Here is a 20,502-nt window from a genome sequence, read left to right as displayed (position 1 = left end):
GAGATTTAGGTAAGTCTAAAAGCTGAAAATGCAATGTCAGGTTCACTTAGCAGTTAAAAACTACTTGGTATGTGCTGTGTCACTGCTGGCAGAGTAGGCAGAGATGTATAAAAAAGGTTTCATTGACATTTAAATATATTTCTATATGAATGTCTCACAGAACAAAAAAATAAAGTCTTTTCATCACAAATACTGCAGCATTAAAATAAACACTTACCAAAATAAACAATGAGTGATATACATATATATATATTTGAGTGTGCAGACTATAGAGTGAATCATATTGTCGCTTTTTAAGTCACAAAAGCACAATATAAATACGGAATTTCCTGTGAACTCTTGTCCCTGTTGTAATAAAAATACATTCTTTACAGTTAAAGTAAAACTAGTGCAAGTCCATGGCCGTGCCAGCTGCATCATTTACAGGGCACTTCGTACTTGAAGATGACGCTGAAGATTTTGCCCCCGAGGCGGTCGGCGAGCCACGAGTTCTTGATGACGGCGAGCTTGAGGCTCTCGCACCTGAGCACGGCATAGTAGTTGGTGTGGATGGCCCTGCCCATGCCCTCGATCACCACCAGGTCTGTCTGACGCTCCCGCACCAGCACGGCCAGGCCCTGGTCCAGGCGGCTGCAACAGAGTGAGAGCGGCCACGGCTTGGGCACAGCACGGGCACAGCTGGGCACAGCACGGGCACAGCACGGGCACAGCATGGGCTACACCACGGGCACAGCATGGTTACAGCTGGGCACAGCACGGGCACAGCATGGGCACAGCATGGGCACAGCACGGGCACAGCACGGGCACAGCTGGGCACAGCACGGGCACAGCACGGGCACAGCACGGGCACAGCTGGGCACAGCTGGGCACAGCATGGGCACAGCACGGGCACAGCTGGGCACAGCACGGGCACAGCACGGGCACAGCACGGGCACAGCACGGGCACAGCACGGGCACAGCTGGGCACAGCTCGGCTACACCACGGGCACAGCATGGGCACAGCATGGGCACAGCACGGGCACAGCACGGGCACAGCTGGGCACAGCACGGGCACAGCACGGGCACAGCACGGGCACAGCTGGGCACAGCTGGGCACAGCATGGGCACAGCACGGGCACAGCACGGGCACAGCACGGGCACAGCTGGGCACAGCTCGGCTACACCACGGGCACAGCATGGGCACAGCTGGGCACAGCATGGGCACAGCACGGGCACAGCACGGGCACAGCATGGGCACAGCTGGGCACAGCACGGGCACAGCACGGGCACAGCTGGGCACAGCTGGGCACAGCACGGGCACAGCATGGGCACAGCTGGGCACAGCACGGGCACAGCTGGGCACAGCATGGGCACACCACGGGCACAGCTGGGCACAGCATGGGCACAGCACGGGCACAGCATGGGCACAGCATGGGCACAGCATGGACTACACCACGGGCACAGCTGGGCACAGCACGGGCACACCACGGGCACAGCTCAGCCACACCATGGCACAGCATGGGCACATCACAGCCACAGCTGCAGCCACAGCTCAGCCACATCATGGCCACACCATGACCACACCTGCAGCCACACCATGGCCACCACTGCAGCTACACCATAGCCACACTGTGGCCACACCACGGCCACCACTGGAGCCACAGCTCAGCCACCACTGCAGCCACACCTGCATCTCCACCTGTGGCCACACCACAGCCACACTATGGCCATACCATAGCTCCATCTGCAGCCACACTTCAGTCACACCTTAGTCCAGCTGCAGCCACACCATGTCCCAACCACAGCCACACTTCAGTCACACCATAGCTTCACCTTAGCTCCACCCACAGCCAGACCTCAGCCACCACTGCAGCCACACTTCATCACACCCTGTCCCTGCCTCAGCCACACCTTAGCTCCAGCTGCAGCCACACCACGGCCACACCTACAGTCACACCTGCACCTCCACCTGCAGCCACAGCCCAGGGCTGCCCTGAGCTGCCCACTATGACTCTGCATGGAGTTACTGGTGCTCACCAACAGTGGCACCTGAAATCCAAGGGGATCAAATGTTGTTTAAATGCACCTGGCTTGGGATTTTGACACAAGTAAATTCTGTCTCCAACAGAGGAGCTGATCAGAAGTGAACAGGTGAAACAAGGTGAAATGATGCTTCTGTCCCAGGGGGTTTTGGCCACCTGACATCAGCCATAACCTGACCTGCTCCTGACCCAGCTGTGTCCTGAACACAGACACCTCACCAAGGGCCAAAAGCTGTAAGGCCTGAGCACTGTCTGTATATCCACACTAAGCACCTCCTGATGGGTGTGCAGAAGTGATTCCCACCAGGAAGAGTGGCTGAGATGCTTCACAGCCAAACCTTTGACCATCCTGCAGCTGAGGGGCACAAACCACACAGTGGCACTTGTCCCACGTACCTCAGATCCAGGCATGGAGAACTGGAGCCCGTCTGAACCAACAGCAGCTTCTCATCCTTCAGTGCAGAGCTGTTTAAAAAGACAAAAATATTCAACAGCTGCTTCAGCAAGGCCTTGCACATCTGGGAATAAGCCAAGAAGCAGGAATATTGAAGCCTGTTTTGCAAAGGCCTCCTTTGCTGCAGGAGGAGGAAACAAGTTTTCAAGGAAACACAATGTTTCCTTGAGCACAAGGATTGCTCAGTCAGCCCTGCATCCTCTCCTGGGGACACTCTGAGTGACATACATGGATTTGCCTCTATTAACAATAGAAAATTCCTGGTAGAGCAGCTGGAGTGCTTGTCAGGAAAAACACAACAAGAAACAGAACTATGGGTGTGCCAGCAAGACCCGATTTCTAAATTTTTCACTTTAGCAAAAGCAATGCTCTGCCTTGGGCTGAAGCTGCAGGTTGCAGATGCTACTGAGCAGTGAAATGCAAAGGCAGGCTGTGTCCAGGCCCTGCCCTGCCCAGGGAGGTGGGACAGACTGGTGCTTACTGGATCACGGGGTCCATGGCTGCGATGCGCTCGGTCACGATCAGGGACTCGCTGTAGGTGACATCGTTGAGGGCAGGGCCAGAGTTACAGGCCAAAATCACCTGGGGGAAGGGCCAGGACAGGTCACACAGTCAGGCTCTGGTGTGCCAGGTGCTGCATTATTCCCAGTTTGGCAGAGGAGTGTCCTGCTGGTGGGCAGTGACACCTTCCAGCAGTTACCAAAAGTCCAGAGTTCAGAAGGAAAACCACTCACCTCTGTCCCTCTAGAAAGGAGCTCTCGGACAAAAGGAAAGACTCCTAAAATTATGTCTATCCCACTGTTATCTGCGAAAATTAAGGCACATTTATGAGGGGGACCCTCCTGCAAGAGAAAACCAATGCATTCAGGATGGAGCACCACTCACCTCAGGGAAGTTTGTCATTCACAGCTACTCCTCCAAACCCCCACATTTTACACCCTGGAACACTTGAGCCTTTGGGTCTGGACTGCAGCAAACTCCCAGCACACAGCAGGGACAAACAGGAGCAATGGGGCTCCCTGATGGTGTCTTTGCACAGGGCTTTAAAACAGCCTCGAGTTCCTGTGCTGTGTTTGAGACAGGGCTCTCAAACTCCAGCAATAAAACCTCCACTGCCAACTCAAGCCAAGCCTAACTCCAGTCAGGCTGTGATCCTGAACGTGCTGGGTGCCAACTGGACCTACCTTGGAGGGTGTTTTAAGCCAGCCTGGTGCTGGCTGAACAGGATTTCCTTCTGCCAGGAAAGGGCAGCTTGGACTGTGGGGGCAGTGACATCCTAAAATGAAAAGATAGTGCCTATTCTCCATTAACCTCTTCATTTGTTCTCAACCTGGGGTTATGAAACTTAGTTCACTCCAGTTCATACCAGCAGAAGAACTGAAAAATGCTTAATTTCTAATAAAAACTGACAGGACAGTGCCTGTAGTTCCCTAATTATTCCTGTTACACAAGATTAGCTGATGCTTTGTTTTAGGATGGAGCATGTAAGGATTTGCCATAGTCTGCTCATCCTGAACCTTAGGCTGCCATTTCCAACAGAGAGATTTACACAAAGACACAAAAGCTTTTTAATTAATCTTAATTAAATGGCAAAAGAGATCACATGGGAAAAAAAAAAAAATAAAGCAGCTTTGCTAATTGATCAGTTCATTACTTCCAGCAAGCTCCTACATTAATGCCAGTTTTAGGTTGGCTACTCAGGGGGAGGAACAACTTAAACACTCTATTTGGCCCCAGGTTTTTAAATTCAGGGGTCTGGGTGTATGGAAATAAGGGCCCTGATAAGGAGGGGAGGCTCTGGAGCAGCTGGGCTCCAGTGGGAATTCAGGGCAGCAGCTTGGCAAGTAACCACGTTTTAGACTAACTCCTTTAGTCCCTTATGGTGAATTACTGAGATTTGCTTTGGGCTGCCTGAACAGAGTTCTGTACAAACCCCACAATTACTGAGGTGATTTGATGATTAAGGTGTTTAATTAGTGGGTTTAGGGCCACCCAGGGTCGTACCTTCAGTCGCTCCAGCCACTGGCTGTAGGAATCTTCCAACCAGGGACGTTCTGTGTGGACAGAGCAGTGTCAGCATTTCTTAGCAGCAGCCACTAACTCTTACCAGCACTCACTCTGCACATGGTACAAGCAGGAGGTTCATGCTGCACTCACTGAGGCATTTGAGCTCAGGTTTGGACTGTGAAATGTGTAAGTTCACAGAGTTCCCAAGCTCTGTGTTATGGGAATGGCTCCATGAGAACAGGGCTGAAGTGGAATTTTCACACTAAAGCTCTGGACTGGTGTGGAAGTGGAACCCCCAGGACACTGTTCCCTGGCAGGGACACACTGAGTGACCCTCTGTGCAGGTATAATTCCTTTGGAGCATTACCCAAAATCTGGGTCTGCATTTAGAGAACCCTCACAAGCCCCAACAATTCCTTGTCATCCAGGCAGCAGAACCCCCACAAACATTCCCACTCCATTCCTCACTCACATCCAGCTCCAACCACCAGGATCTCCCCTTACCTTGGAGCTTTGACTTGGCTTCTTCAAACCCAAACTGTGGCTCAGACTCCAGAACACTGGAACAGGAGAGAAACAAAGCACACAGTTCAACTCCTCCATCTCACATCAGTGGAATTCAAACACTTCTTTAGCTGGTGCCCAGCAATTTTACTGCACTCTTATACTGGGGGTGTCTGTGTGTCCCAGGACTGGGAAATGTATTTTGTGATCATATTAAAAACAAAAGGCTCATCAGGATATTAAATCAGAGCTCTGATGCTAAAAGAAAACAGCCTCAGCAATGTAGAGATGTTTGCAGGCAGTAGGCTACAGGCAAAAAAGACATTTTTGGGTCTGCAAACCACCATGAAATGTAATGACTTAAACCAGCTGCAGGGTGTAACAGTGCTGTACAAAGGCTGATGGGGAGATTGAGGAACTTTATTTTTCAGAAAAAAAGCCCAGAACTGAACATTTTGTAGCTTAAAGGGTGCTGGTAAAGGATGTAACACCTACTCTGAGACTGCCTTTGCTCCCCAGTCAAAGACATTCCCTGCCAGAAGTCCTTTCACCAGAGCAAACTGCCTCTCCTCCCAGCCCAGGGAGTCCAGGGACTCGATCACACTCTGGAAACACTTTAAGGCTATTCCATTTTCTTTCTGCTTTACCTGTAAGACAGACAGGAAACACTGGGTTTACAGAGCAACATTTCTTACCTGACCTGTCAGGGCAGTAAGCTGGTGAGATTTTTGGTTACTATTTTCACTGTTCAGGTGAAGGGGTTTATGTCCCACTCCCCAGTGCTGTTTCTCCTCCCCCAGCTGCTCACAACCAGTGCAGGAACTTGGTTCTAATCCCTCCCCTCTGAGCCATCCATCACTTGTACAGTTTCAAAGTATTGGAAAAGTGTCTTGAACTCACCTTGGAATAGGGATCTGGAAAATTGAACTCATTCAAACAGTGTTCCCTTGTATCCAAGAGACTTCTGACTGTTAAGGTACCATATGCACTTTAGAAAGGGGGGAAAAAGCAAATCAATTACTTCAAACAAAAAGTTATTTTTCCCTCTGTTTCCTATGAAAGTCACAGCCCCTCACATAATCACTAAAGATGAAAGTCACAGATGCTAAACCCTGGTTCTACAATAAGATTATTTATTGTAGATCCAATAATCTTAAATCTACAGTAAAATTATTTAAATACAGGGAGGGAGAATGTTCAGAATTAACTTGCTGCAATTTTTAATCACCACGAACAAATTTTTAGTAACAAATTTTCTGCCAAGATAGAATTTCTCTGCTCAACTCCAACACACAAAATCCAAAATCTCTGTGCAGAGGATCTGATGTTTGACACAGAAACTGGCCTGAGCCTTCAGCCTACTTTTCTTTGTTCTGCTTCACAACCTGGTTTGCTTTTGATGGGCTTCCACTACTCAAGAGAAGCAGCAAGTGATGCAAAAGAGAAAATGAAACCACTTACAAGGGCTGCTGCCTGAGTGTCTGCAGCTTGTTCCAGTATTTCTGGCGGAATTTCTCAGCTCTCTCCTGAGCATCCACTGAGTCTGGCTGGCTGGCTGCAGCTCTCTTTGCCACCTGGCAGAGAAATCAGGCAGCACTGGAGTTACCAAATTAACTCTTCCTCCTTGTAACTGATGTGAAGTTCAGTCTGAGCAATAACCCCTCCATCTGCCTCCCTGTTCTGGTGCCTGCAGCCTCCCACTCAGCACCTCCCAGCCTCCCTTCATTCCAAACAGTAAACAAGGATTTTAATGCCTTATTTTATCCCAAAAGATTTAAAGTTTGTTTTCCAGACTGTACTGTCAGAAATTAAGCACAAGTTCTAATTACTTAGAGGAGAGGAAAAAAATAACAATGCACATACACTAAAGGAGAAACAAGCAGAAATGCAATAATGCACATTGACCCCTTATGTTCTCTTTTTGTTTACTCCAGTGAACTGCCTGAATCAGCTTCAGTGCAGAAAAAAACAATAACTTGTGTCTGGTTCAATTGTGTTCTTCCCATGGAAGTGTCTGGGAGGCAGCAGGACTGCTCCCAGAGGAGGAACAACCCAAGGATCTCTGACCTTTGGTTGTGTAACTGTCCTGCTTGCAGCTCTGTACAGAGAGGTCCAAGTGACAGTAAAGGGAGAAAATGCTTTGAAAACACCTTCCAGAAGCTCAATAAAAAAAAAAAAAAAAAGTACCACAGAAGAACATTTGTACCTTTGAAGGGCCTAAGCCCTTCCTTAAGATACTGGGACAATATCAGGTGCCTCTGTCACAGGGAAAGAGGGGCTGCACTTCCAGAGAGGTGACACAGCAGGAATATTTTACAGGACAAACATGCTGCTTCACAGATTTGTTTCCTAAATACCTGTGTCACCCACACAGGACTGTTCTGTGACACTTACCCCATCCAGTGCCTCCTCAAAGCAGGTGAGCCAGTATTTTCTGGCCATGGCATCATCTGTGAGGTCAACAGTGTCTGGGATATAGGTGGAGGGGTCTTTCAGCAGTGGCAGGTTAACAAGTGGTCTCTCCAATCTGTCCATTTCCAGCATGTCAAACTAGGGGAGAAAGGAAAGAGGTGGGTTAGAACTCCCTCAGAAATGAATTCACAATGAATTAAATTAGCACAAGGGCTGCAGAAGTCCAGCCACAGTTAAGACTGACAGATTTGCAGACAATTTTAAATCATCATAAATGATCCAGTTCCCTCTGTGGATTATTTTATCCATGCCCACCCTATAGACAGAAATTATCCAGTGTGAAAATAATCCACTGTGAAATCAGAATTGCTGTACTGTCAGTGACTTTAAGAGATAACTGGGCTTGTGCTCTTCTGTCCAATCTTGTATTTGCCTTCTCATAAGAAGCAAATTAACACTGCTTAAAGATGCTGGAACATGAAATTCCAAAATCCAGCTGCTCCAGAGGAAGGGTAAGAGACAAACATTCCCCCCAGTTTGGTGAAGGGGAGTAAGACAAAGCAGCAGCCAGTCCATCCAACAGCACACAGGACATGAGACAACACCACACCAGGCACCAGACTGGTCACTTCTCTGGGGAGCAGGAGCCCCAGGGCCAAGAAGCAACCAGAGAATCATCACCTATGTCCAGGTCAGCACTGCTGGGAGAACACACACAGGTCTAGAAAAGACAGCACATACTGTACCACTCCTTGTTCTCTGCATGGGGTAAACATCAGGGGATGTGCTCATGAGCCCAGAGCTCCCAGCATAATTCTCTCCCCAGCTGTACTGGTTTGGATCTAGAAAAGAGAAAGACACAGACACACATAATCTGAAAATAAAACTGAGAATACTCCTGTGAGTGAGTCTAGAGCCAGCATCCCTCTGAGCAGCTGCTGCACTACACAAGCCAGCTCCCCTTGTCTTTAAAAGCAAACAGAATTTTTCCCTTTAACCCCCAAAAGAGATGTTTCAACCACTCTGTGAATTACCTGCTCCAAAGAGCTTCAACCTGAATGAGACAAGAGACAATTTAAGTTCTAAAATAATTATTCTTATCCCCATTTCCTTGTCATTAATCAGCATGCCTCCAAAGCACTATCACTAAGCATCTCTTACTTCTAAATCTAGATCCATTATTAATAAAATAGTATTACAGAACTCTCAAAGCACAATGTAAGCTTCAGAGAAACACTAGAGTTATTTCCAGATTTGCTTCATTTGAGAAAAGTTTAATGAGCTCAGATGTACAGTACATGCTGCAGAAGCAATATCTTTAATTCCTCAGTAGCTGGTTCCTTGCCCATCTCTATCAAATGGGCAGGAAAAGAATTCCACATTTTTTGGAGGTGTGTTTGATACTTACTGAGCTAAGTACCATTAGCAGCCTGTGGCTGTGCCACTGTAACCAATGTACTGCCTGGCTTGCCAGTACATCAATGGGAAAAGGAAAACTACATAGGCAGAATTCCACCAAAGCACCCTGGATCCAAGGATCTGGACAGAAGGGTCTCCTCTCTGAGGCTTTTCACTCTCAAACAAACACAGTTTGGAGATGCTGGTCTTCCTCAGTACATTAAAGGAATTCAGAAGTGGCCTCTTAAAGAGGGGGAAGTTCTCCAAACCCACATTTCCCCAGCTGGATTTAGAGCTGTGGCTGCTCTTTGCAGAATGCAGAGAAGAGAAGAGCCCAGTCCTGCTGCCTGCTCAAAGGTGAGCAGGAAATCCAGTGAGAAATTAAGATGTCCCTGCCAGAATGTATAAAACCAAAGCCCAGCATCTGTGTTTATTAGTGCCAAATGGATTTATTTAGGCAACAGCTTACATGCAGCCTCTTAAGAGAAACTTGGACAGTACACTGACATTTCAGAACACAGCATATACAGAACAGAGCAGTGCTGTACTTACTGTCTTGTTCAGCTCCTTTTAAAAATGCCCCAATGGCTCCCAGGTAGCCTTCATGTCTCAGGAACAATGCCTGAACCTCTCCCTGCCACAATATGAAACATTGCAATTGGATGGTCCCTGAGGGCTAACAGGCACTTCTTTGTCACTAGTTTCACACTTTAATTTAATAGAAACAACTAGAAGATGGTAATAGTCATTTGTGCTACATTCTCACACATTCAGCAACTTTAATGGTGCTCTGGAACAGCTCAGGGAGGAACTGCTCACACACATCATTCCCAGTTACCACACAGCTGGAAAACACCCATGCACCAGTGGTGTGTGCTCTATGGCCTTCCCTGGAAAACACCACTGCATCATTCCATGAATATTCAACTCCTCTTGCTTCAACAGGCTGGAAATGCAAGGCCATGTGATGGCCAAGGCAGGTGTGTGCCACTGCAGCCAACACCTTTGGGACACTGCTCATTGCTTTATTTCATTGCACTGCTCCTCAACACCACACAGACACTGTGCATTACCCACAGGCAAGCACTCCCCCCCTCCAAATAACTCCATTATTAATGCAAAATACAGGAATGCTGGGGAGGAGAACCCTCACCCTCAGAGGGCCCCTCAGCTTTCCTAGGCTGGGTGAGACACAGCCTTTTCCCAGGAATTCAGCAGTGACTTGGGAACAGCTCACCCTGAGGGGGTTACAGGGAAACAGCAGCTCCAGCTCACAGGGAGATTTGGATTTAAATCCTTGGCAAAGTGTCTTTTACAACCTAAAGCTGCAGTTTTGCAATAGCTTTCTTGGAACTCAGCAAGTTTTACAGAAAGGGACAACAATGGTGAAATAAAAAGGGGAAAAGCAGCACACAGGAGTCTGCATGAAGCACTGAGATGAGAAAAAAATGGTGTCATCTACTCTATAAAATTCCCAAAGTGCAGGACTAATCTACCTGTAACAACCATTAAGGAGCTTGTGGATTGGACCTTTTTCCTAGTCAAAAATCTTCAGTATTTTCCACAGCTTCAAAACCTGCAAAGAACTTCAGCTTAGTTGATTTGGGGTTTGATTTTTCTCTGTAATAACAAAACCCCACTGATGCCAACTGTCTCAGCAGAACAACCCCACACTGCATGACCTGGGGGTGGAAAGATGCAAATCAGCAAGAGGAATTGAATAATGATGGTGACTATTTAAGAACACAGTGGAAACTCATTACTTGGAGCTACAAGACAGACTGTCAATCAAAAAATAATAATAAAAAGAGAAAAAGGGAGGTAGGGAGAGAGAGAGAGAGAAAAAAGGGCCAGACACAACTCCCAGGCATTTCACATTGATTTCACCCTCCCACAACACATCCCTGCCTTACCTACCTAAGGAGCAGCCTTCTAAGCTTACTTCATGTGCAAATTCATTTAGGAAAGTATCCCAAGAGCCTAGACAAACAGCTGAGAAGTGGCCTAGCTGTAGGGAAGGTTGTGTTTTCCTTACCTTGGAGAAGAAGTTGATGCTGTAGGTTATTGTGCGCATGGTGACGGGGTGGCCCCGGATGAAGAAACCTCCAAAATAAATTTTATCCAGGTTGTGCAGTTTGGCATAGAGGCAGGCCAGCTGGCCAATGTCATTGCTGATCATGTGGAGCAAACTTTTAGCCATGTCTTCTTTGGAAAACTCTGGAAGGGAAGGAAGGGTAAAGCAAATTACACACAAAGTGAGGAAGGTCCAGTGGACTGAACCTGCAGCTGGGGAAAGAAAAATCCACAGTTGGAGCAGCTTTCCTTAGGTGTGGAGAAGAAAAGTGTTCCCCCTAGAAAAACTTCACATACAAATGTACTTCTAACAAGGAAGGGTGTGATTTGATTGAAGGTATCAGGAAAAAAACCCTGACTAAGCTTATGTGAAATATTTCTTGAAAAAAAAAAACTTCCTGGATGGCAGGAATCCATTTCTTCTCTCTAGGAACCACGGGTGAAGGTTCATCCATCCCTCTTGGCCTGAGATGCACTGCAAGTACTTCATTAAAATACTGCAAATAAACTGCAAATTGTAGTAAATCACTGCCAAAGGGCCTTTCTGGAGCCCAGAAAGCCACATCTATTTCCCACAGGAATTTATTAACCCCAGGCTAACCAGATAGCTATTTTTAAATTTTCCTTTGGCTTAGGCAATCCCAAATTGAAAATTTAAATGCCTGCTTATAAAGCAGTACTGCATAATATCTTTAATCAATATATAGCAGGCAAAACACGAGATCCTGAAAGATGCTGATGATTATTTTCAGTTCTATTTGTTTGATCAGTATAAAGTTGATTGCCAAGAGCCAGAGGAGATGTTTGGGTAGATTTTTTTGATCCCAGTACCTTTGTCTGCTGTGGTGGACTTCCCAAAGCTGCTGGCAATGAGATTGCCACTGAGCCCCAGGGTGTGGTAGGCACCTCCATACACATCCTTCACCAGCATGTCCACGTTGGTGTGCTGGCCCTTGGAGGCCAGCTGCAGCAATTCATCAAATTTCTGAGGGTGAGAAGCACAGTTACTACAGCTGACCTGGACCAGAGCTCTGCAGCATCTTTACTGAGCAAAACCAGCCTTAGAATTAACCCTGTCAGCCAAAGTCAGGTTATTTCTAATTACAAGGACAGATCCAGACTCCCTGTCTGGTCAAACACACAGATTTTCAGTGGAGCTCCTTTAAAAATGAACACAATCAACCTCTTTCTTATCTGCAGATATTTTTTTGAATTTCCCCTGAAAACTAGGGTGGGTCAGCACATACAAACAGGCAGAAGGCTCATGGCATCTCTTATCTTAGAAGTCAGAAATATAGGAACTAAGAGGAAAGAGAATTTTGTCTTCCTGAAGCACAATAAAATAGAAGTTTGAGAAAAAAGTCTCAATGTGCTTTTACTGTTGCAGGATGTGTCACTGTCCCTGAAATTAAAATTGCAGGCAAGCTCCATTATCCCAATACTTAATTTATAATCCTGCTAATTTTAATTTCTTCTACAAAACCAAGAGAGAATTAAGAGCAGGCACTGCCATGGTCTAAGATTTCTTCTTTAGGAGCATCAAACAAAAAGCACAGCCTAGGCATTTTCCATTTTCAGTTGAAAAAAGAAGGAAAAATTACCAAGAATCTTTGGTAATGATGGTTCTTGTCCATCATTTGTCCTTGAGCCCCAAGCAGGATTATAATTCTTGTCCCTATATTCCATCATATCTTTTTCCATGTAAAGCTTCCTTTTATGCATCAGAAGTATCAAAAATATGAACACAAGTCCAGGATTCAGCCTTGTTACCCAACATTCCAACATTTCAGGCTTCCTCCCAGCATTTAATTTAATCCCACCCCCCTTAAAAGAGAGACTTGGATACCTTTGTTTTGGTGAGCAGAGCTCCAAGACCCCAGAAGGTTCCACCTCCAATTGAGCTGCCCCCAATCCATTCAAATTTGTCTTCTGTTTCTACCTGTGAATCAAACAAGGCAGATTTATTTAGAAAGTCCTGTTATAATGTTTAACACAGATTTAAAGGTCAGAGTGTGCAGGGGTTTGGAGCAGGGGAATCAGTGGAGATGGAATCTTTCCATTGTGGAAGTGGCAGGTGAGAAGGGCACATTGCACATACACCACAAGCACTATTGGAAATATTTGTATTTAATTCTTGGCAAATAATGCTAAATATAGACATTAAACTTGGTCTCTTCATCAGTGACCAAACAAACATCAAAAATCACTTTGATCTGACAGCCTTTGTCCTCATCAGGTAATGTAACCACTTCACTAAACATCAAATTAAATGTAATTAAAAAAAAAAAATCAGTGAATGAAAAAGCATTTATAACTCTGCAATTAATAGAAATAAACTTTAAAAAAGGCACAATTTTCTTTTAAAACCTTGCATTACCCAAGAAGAAACAAGTACAAATCTGAATAAGTGAGAGGTTTCAGATCACCTTTACCAAACCTCCAACAAAGCATTTTGGCCACCACTCACCTTCACTATGGAGACCCCTGAGCCAATGTTCACCAGCAAATAAGGGAAAATGTTGGGGTGGTTTGTCTGGAACCTGAATTCTGTGTCTGAATCCTTCTGGTAAGCAAACACCTCGTGGGGGATGTTCCTCAGCACAAAGTTGCACCCCTTAATTAGGCAGGTCATGACATCTTCCTTATCAACTCTGAGAGGGAGGAAAAAGCCTTAAATAAATGTCCCAACCCTCCTGATAAGGCAGTTTGCTTTTGGAGCAGTTTGCACAGACTCTGCAGACTGGAATTTTCCCAGCAGTGGCACAAGCCCAGCTCCCTGGAAACATGAAGCCTCCATCTGCACATGGTCTGGGGCTCCCCTCCCATGCCACAACTCCAGGCTGGAGTTCTGTTACACAGTAACTTTAATCATGTTGTCATTACAAATAATCCTGTTTGCTTGTTTACACTGCTCCATCCAGCCCTGCTCCTTTCATGGTCTGTGCACCCCTGCCACAAAGTAGGTCAGGAAGCTTAGTTGGAAATTAACCTCAGAAAACAATTTCCCAACATGGAATAATTGTCTGTTGCTCTTCCCCTGCCTCCTAATAAAGGACAAAAGGCCCCCTCAACATTTCAGAACTTGTTTATGACAGATTGAAGGGGCTGGGAGGAGCCTACAACTGGGATTAGCAAACACAGGAGAAAAAAAAAAACAAATACTTCTCCCAAGATTAGCAGGATTCACAATAGGACATATTCAGTGTGAAGTCTGGGAATGTGATACAAAACTTAGAGATGATTGATAAGTCAGTTAACACACACTGACTTCTGTGAACTTTGTATCTCTGTACTGTTAGTGATTTATGGAAATTCTTACAGGAAATATCCTGAGGCTTGTTAGAAACAAGACACAAACTCATCTCAGCTACTGCAGAATGATTTGTGTGTTCATGATGGAGAAGCTGCTCTGGTTTGGACCTGGGCACCAACTGAGTATGTCAGAACCAAATAAAAACCAGAAGCAGGTGCAGCACATGAGATAAGAGGAAGCTGCCTCCTTATCTTGATCAATTGATTATTAGTAACAGCCAATAAGGTACTAGTGTGAAATAAACAGGTAACAGAGTCCAGCTTATCAGGAGAAATCAGTAATTTGCAAAGACAGTGTAAAAGATGAGCTCAGGCCCTCAGGGGTTGAGGAATGTACTACACAGATCACAGCAGGAAAGGTGCCTTGAAGGTCCCCCCAGTGATGTGTAATAATTGGGGCAAATTAATGTTTTTTCTACACTTATTAATTCATAGAAGATGAATTTATAGGCATCACCATCTGTGGCTTTGATGGCTTTTGTTTCTGTATTGATAAGATGGCCTTTGATGAAATCTAGGCAGGTTTCAGTGTAAGCTTTTTAATATTTGGTGTTTGAACAGTAAATTTATGAGGCTGTAAATTCATGGAGCAGCCCTTTGTTATCCTGCAAGCCTTTGCAGAAAGTTTAGGTAGGAGCTGTACAATAAATGATTGAGCATGCCCAGGAAAATGATAAAAGCTTTTGGAGTAGGTGTAAGTTAATTCTTTACAGAATAAAAAGCAATTCCACTTACTTCAACCCCAGCTTCTTCTCAATAAGGTCTTTGAATTTATAGGCACCACCACCAGTGGCTTTGATGACTTTTGTCTCTGTATTGACAAGATGGTCTTTGATGAAATCTAGGCAGGTTTCAATGTAAGTGTTTTCAAATTTAATGAAGTGAAGTCGAGCTGTAATCTCCTCCTGAACAGATATTTCATACAAAGGTTCATTGTCTATGTCCTTTAAGAGAGAAAAGGATTTCTTAAGAGAATATTCTTGAAGAAACAAGGTTAAATGCTGAACTACTGAACATCAATACTTGTGCTTTTTTTGCCCTTGAAACTGTGTTAATGCCATTAAATATAACACCTCAAGCTATGTCAAAGAAGAATAGAGTTTCACAGGTCTTAATTCTCCTTAAGCTGAGAGAATCAATTCTCCCATGTAGCTGACATGCAGGAAATCCCTCTGCAAGAGAAAGTTATGTCTGCACAGAAACAGTTTGTTGGTTTTTTTTTTACAAAAGTACCACACTTACTGTCTGGAAAATAAATATTTCAAACAATACCTGGCAATACAAACACTTCCCAAAAAGTTTTATATAGAACAAGTTTTTAGATCTATTGGGTTTGGATACAATTTTTGTTCTACCCAGTCCAGAACATGTGAGTCAATCAGATGCAGCTGATCCCTGATGGAATTCTCACCTTTCCAGAATGATCAAAGGATCTCACTCTTGCCACTTTGTGCTGTACAGTTGAATAATAAGCCAACTTGGTTAATGAACCACCTGTTCATAAAGAGATGACAAGTTATGATTAATGCCTCAACTGGGAGCAAACAATAGAACTTATGTTTATGTCAGCTCTTGGTTCTCCAGGTCTCCTCAGTTAAAGCCAGAGAGAATTAATGGAAATGCAGAAAGAACATTTGTTGAGGAACTGCTTGGCCTGCTTAACCCCCAGGGCATCACAGGAGGGAAAAGCTCCATAAATTGAGTTTGTGCCCAGCTGATGTGGGATGAGGATGAGCAGTGGAAATTCTTAATTAGCCAGGCCAGTACATGCTCTGCTGTTATTTACTGTGTCTGGAAACTTTAGGAAACCTCCACCAGACCTGTACCAGGATTTTTTCAGCTGGTTTGTCACCACTGAGCAAAGCCCCTCATGTGCACAGTGTTTCACCAGCAACATCTAAATAATATTCTCACTCTGCTTTTAGGGACAAGTCTGCAAACTCACAGCTTGGTAAGAAAATGACCTTGTGTACTGAGTAATTATTTTGCAAGATTGGTCTTGGCTTTGGGGTAAAGAATGCTCAGAGTGATGTTTCTCAAGCACACAGCAGTTGCAGATATTACCAAAGTGCAAGTCTGAGCAGAGCAGCCCCATCATCCCCTTCAGGCCTCCAGTTTGCTCATGGCAATAAAACTTTCAACTCTCCCCTTGAAACACAATTCAACCCCTTGCCCTGTCTTTGCATCTGACCTGCAAAAGTGGATTTCTGGGGTTACAATGAATAACTTCAATGTTTTCCACAGTGCTCCAGGTCTGAGGGTAACTGTGATCCACTACTGGGTTATCATTAAAGTCCTGAAAGCAAATAAAAACCTGGCAATGTTAGATCCTAAATAATGGCTAAATTCAGTGGCACTGCACTCTGCTGCCTAATAATAACCAAGAAATGAAGCAGCAGAGGTGAAAGATAATCCCTAGAGTGTGCAGCTTTCCCTTCATAACAGAACTGTCAGCTCTTCCACAGTGCTCAAATATTTTTGTTAGGAAAATAATTTGCAACCTGTAGGAGAAAAACAGGCAGTTTACTCCAGGAAAATTTAAGTGAGGTCAACGTGGAGTGACCACGGACAGACACTTATAGTAACAAAAGCCAAAAAGCTTCCCTGACCTTGGATCTGATTTCAGTGCCCCAGCCAGTACTTTAAAGTTTCTGGCAAACAAACCCTACAGTGTATTCTGCTAAAAGGTGAGGGGTTGGACAGGTTTTTTTATGGAAAAGCTTCCCTCCACACCTCCAAACCGAGGATCACAAAGCCAGTGCTGGAATGTCATGTGCTTTACACCAACAATGACACAGGTGCTGCAGCAATTCCTCACCAGACCCACGGTATGCAGAGCCATGCTTTGTGCATTATCCCCTTCCTCTTGCAGTTTTTAAAGACTTAAATCCACTCAGAACACCAGCTGAGACATGTAACTGGGTTTTATAACTAATCCCACGCCTCTAATTCCGCGCTGACCCGCACAAAGGGCCAGTTCCGGCTGTTGCTGTGCCCAGCCGCTCCCGAGGGGCCGAAGGAACTGGTGACACCAGGGTTTCTGTTGTGCTGCAGCTTTTCTTCACACTGTCCCTAAGCCAGTGTTCACATGGGCAGGAATAGCTTGTTTTTCTTTTCCCTGGCTTTTTCCCATAAAAGTTCCACGGATATCGAGACAGTGAAACGGGAGGAAAACGCGCGAAACGGCACTTTAGGCTTATTCCAGAGAATGAGGGATCCCCGCACGGGAGGAACTGAACAGGCTCAGCCTGTCCCTAAACAACTCCCGGCTGTGGCGCGCAGGTGTCACCCTGACATGTGTCACCCCGACATGTGTCACCCTGACATGTGTCACCCTGACGCGTGTCACCCCGACGCGTGTCACCCCGACGCGTGTCACCCCGACGCGTGTCACCCCGACGCGTGTCACCCCGACCTGTGTCACCCCGACCTGTGTCACCCCGACGCGTGTCACCTCGACCTGTGTCACCCCGACCTGTGTCACCCCGACCTGTGTCACCCTGACCTGTGTCACCCTGACCTGTGTCACCCCGACCTGTGTCACCCCGACCTGTGTCACCCCGACGCGTGTCACCCTGACCTGTGTCACCCCGACCTGTGTCACCCCGACCTGTGTCACCCCGACCTGTGTCACCCCGACGCGTGTCACCCTGACCTGTGTCACCCTGACCTGTGTCACCCTGACCTGTGTCACCCCGACCTGTGTCACCCCGACGCGTGTCACCCCGACGCGTGTCACCTCGACCTGTGTCACCCCGACCTGTGTCACCCCGACGCGTGTCACCTCGACCTGTGTCACCCCGACCTGTGTCACCCTGACGCGTGTCACCCTGACGCGTGTCACCCCGTCCCTGGCTCAGTGTGTGGGAAATCGGGAATGCCGGCTGTACGCACAGGGCAGCGGGTGTTTTTGGGGGTGACTGAGGCAGCAGTGACAGACCCCGACCCACGCCAAGCCCCGCAGCCGCCCTGCCCTGCCCGGGCACTGCCGCAGCCGCCGTCTCCGGCTCTTTTTGCTTTTTCCAAGCCGGTTTTGGGAGCCGGAGGAGCGCCCGCAGCATCCCGCGGGCCGCGGCCTGGGGAGGGGGCGGCCGAGGGGCTCCGCACTCGGGCCTGGCGCACTGGGGCAGGGCCTGGCGCGCTCTCAGGGGGTGCTGCCGATGTCCCCCAGTCCTGCCGGCCCCCGGGCGGTCCGGCCGAGCCCCCCGGGCTCTCCCCCGTCCCCCTCTTGGCCACCAAGGGCAGTCCCGGCCGGGCCGCCCCGCCCGGCTCCCCGCGGCCCGTTACCCGCGCACGGCCCGCCGGGACTTGTAGTGCCGCTCCTTGCCCACGCCGCGCCGGCACCGGGCGGCGGGACTACAAGTCCCGTCGTGCCCCGCGCTGCCCCCACACCGCGCAGCCCGCCGGGAGCTGTAGTGAGCCCGCGCCCACCCGCGCTAGCTCGCGCGTAGCGGGGAACTACACTTCCCACCGTGCTCCGCGTGAGCCAGCCCGGCCCCCCGCGGGTCTCAACGGGGCCGGAGCCGCCGCCCGTTCCCCACCGCCACCCCCTCCCCGCAGGCCTCCCACGCCCGGTTACCGATGTCTATGGCGAAGCGCTTGGCGTTCTCCAGGTTGCGGAAGATCTCGTCGGGCGGGAGGGTGATGCTCTTGTCCAGGCTGCCGTGACCGCTGCCGCGCCCGCCCCGCTCCGCCATTTTGAAGGCGACCCGCTCCCTCCCTTACCCCGGCCTCATCGGCATGCAAATGTATGCGCATAAATCTGCATATGAATGAGGCGGAGCCGCGGGGATTGGGCGGGGAGCGCGCTGAGGCCACGCCCATCGGGGCGGGGCCTGATGGATTGCGGTGGGGGGAAGAGACCCCGGGGGGAACGGGGGGGAATGGGGGGGACACGGTGGGGAGGGGGGAATTGGGGAGGGGAAATTGGGGAGATATTCTGGAGAGGGGGGATTGGAGAGGGGAAATTGGGGGGATATTCTGGAGAGGGGGGATTGGAGAGGGGAAATTGGGGGGACATTCTGGAGAGGAGGGATTGGAGAGGGGAAATTGGGGGGACACGGTGGGGAGGGGGGATTGGAGAGGGGAAATTGGGGGGACACGGTGGGGAGGGGGGATTGGAGAGGGGAAATTGGGGGGATATTCTGGAGAGGGGAGATTGGAGAGGGGAAATTGGGGGGACATTCTGGAGAGGGGGGATTGGAGAGGGGAAATTGGGGGGACACGGTGAGGAGGGATCGGTGAGACCCCAGAGCGGGGGAAATTGGGGGGACATCCCAGGGGATTGGAGAGGGGAAATTGGGGGGACACTCTGGGGAGGGGGCGATGAGACCCCCGGAGGCAGCGTGGGGGGGACGGGAAAGACCCAGGGCAAAGACCTCGGGAGGAGCAGGGGGGCAGGAGAAGGACAGAGCCCTGGTGGGGTCGAGACCATGGAGGAATTTGGGGTGGATGGGGGGAGAGACCCCCGGGAGGAATTGAGGAGAACGGGCAGAGAGACCCCCGGGGGGGATCCCCGGTAGCTCCCGGGGACCGGGGGTCCAGGACACCCACACAGCCCCACGTGTGCCCCCTGTAGCCAAATCCCTGAATTTTAACCCCCTGCGTTTTTCCAAGTGTTTTGTGACCCTGACATATCCCCAGGAATATGAATTGTGCCTTGGGAAACTTAATCTCTTAATCAAAAGCACTTTCTGGGTTTGGTGTCCCTGCCTGTGACAAGGGATTGGAATTAGGTTACATTTCAGGTCCCTCCCAACCAAACCATTCCATGATTTTTTTTCACCCTTGCAGTGACCTTTCCTGGCGCTGAATTCCCAGAGAATTGGCTGCTGGGGCGTGCTGTTATTTTTGTCTCACATTGAGAGAGCTGGGGTTTGATATTCCCGAGCCATGGAAAACAGCATTGCAGGGGGTCCCGATGGACACAGAAATGCTGGGGAAATTCGGTGTCAAATCTGAACATCTCTGCTTTCACTGGAATCTGTCTCATGTCCATTGACCACAGGGAAACCAGCTGTAAAAACTACTTTAAAAAAAGAATAACTTCGGATTGATTAAGCAGATTTTTATTTATTTTTGACCGTTAAAAGTTTCTCCAACTTCTGACGTTCAGGATAACTCTGGCACAGGTCATACATTGGTGCAGCTTGCACAGAACACATCGTAACATCCTCCAAGGACAGTAACAAATTCCCATTTTCCCCTGGCAAAAGGGTACCCAAAAGTAAATATAATTTATACACCTGCCTTTCATGAAAGACTTTAATAAATATTTCTTTTATAATAGACAGCATAGCCGTAACTTTCAGTCCTATAAGG

General features: G+C 47.9%; 1 protein-coding gene across 3 annotated transcripts; it reads right to left on the bottom strand.

Annotated features, from left to right (window-relative positions):
- Positions 1-233: 233 nt before the first annotated feature.
- Positions 234-18,929, bottom strand: PANK4 (pantothenate kinase 4 (inactive)). Of its 3 annotated transcripts, XM_079326326.1 has the most exons (20): positions 18,761-18,897; positions 16,373-16,477; positions 15,593-15,675; positions 14,917-15,125; positions 13,337-13,520; positions 12,716-12,808; positions 11,701-11,854; positions 10,832-11,013; positions 9,349-9,430; positions 8,140-8,240; positions 7,381-7,536; positions 6,448-6,560; positions 5,887-5,974; positions 5,482-5,633; positions 4,987-5,042; positions 4,480-4,529; positions 3,210-3,317; positions 2,957-3,057; positions 2,418-2,486; positions 234-630 (listed from the first exon to the last, which is right to left on the bottom strand). In XM_079326326.1, exons 5-20 carry the CDS (start codon positions 13,499-13,501, stop codon positions 417-419), a joined length of 1,884 nt encoding a protein of 627 aa, XP_079182452.1. In that variant the 5' UTR covers positions 13,502-13,520; positions 14,917-15,125; positions 15,593-15,675; positions 16,373-16,477; positions 18,761-18,897; the 3' UTR covers positions 234-416. The 3 variants fall into 3 exon arrangements, with proteins under 3 accessions (XP_079182452.1, XP_079182450.1, XP_079182451.1); XM_079326324.1 differs by lacking the exon at positions 16,373-16,477 and having other exon boundaries at positions 18,761-18,929; XM_079326325.1 differs by lacking the exons at positions 234-630; positions 2,418-2,486; positions 2,957-3,057; positions 3,210-3,317; positions 16,373-16,477 and adding an exon at positions 3,525-3,751 and having other exon boundaries at positions 18,761-18,929.
- Positions 18,930-20,502: the final 1,573 nt, after the last annotated feature.

The sequence above is a fragment of the Erithacus rubecula genome, assembly GCF_903797595.1.
Source record: "Erithacus rubecula genome assembly, chromosome: 24".
NCBI classification, from domain to species: Eukaryota; Metazoa; Chordata; class Aves; order Passeriformes; family Muscicapidae; genus Erithacus; species Erithacus rubecula.
Note: the sequence above shows the minus strand (reverse complement) of the source record. Positions and strands in the feature narration are given on the sequence as shown.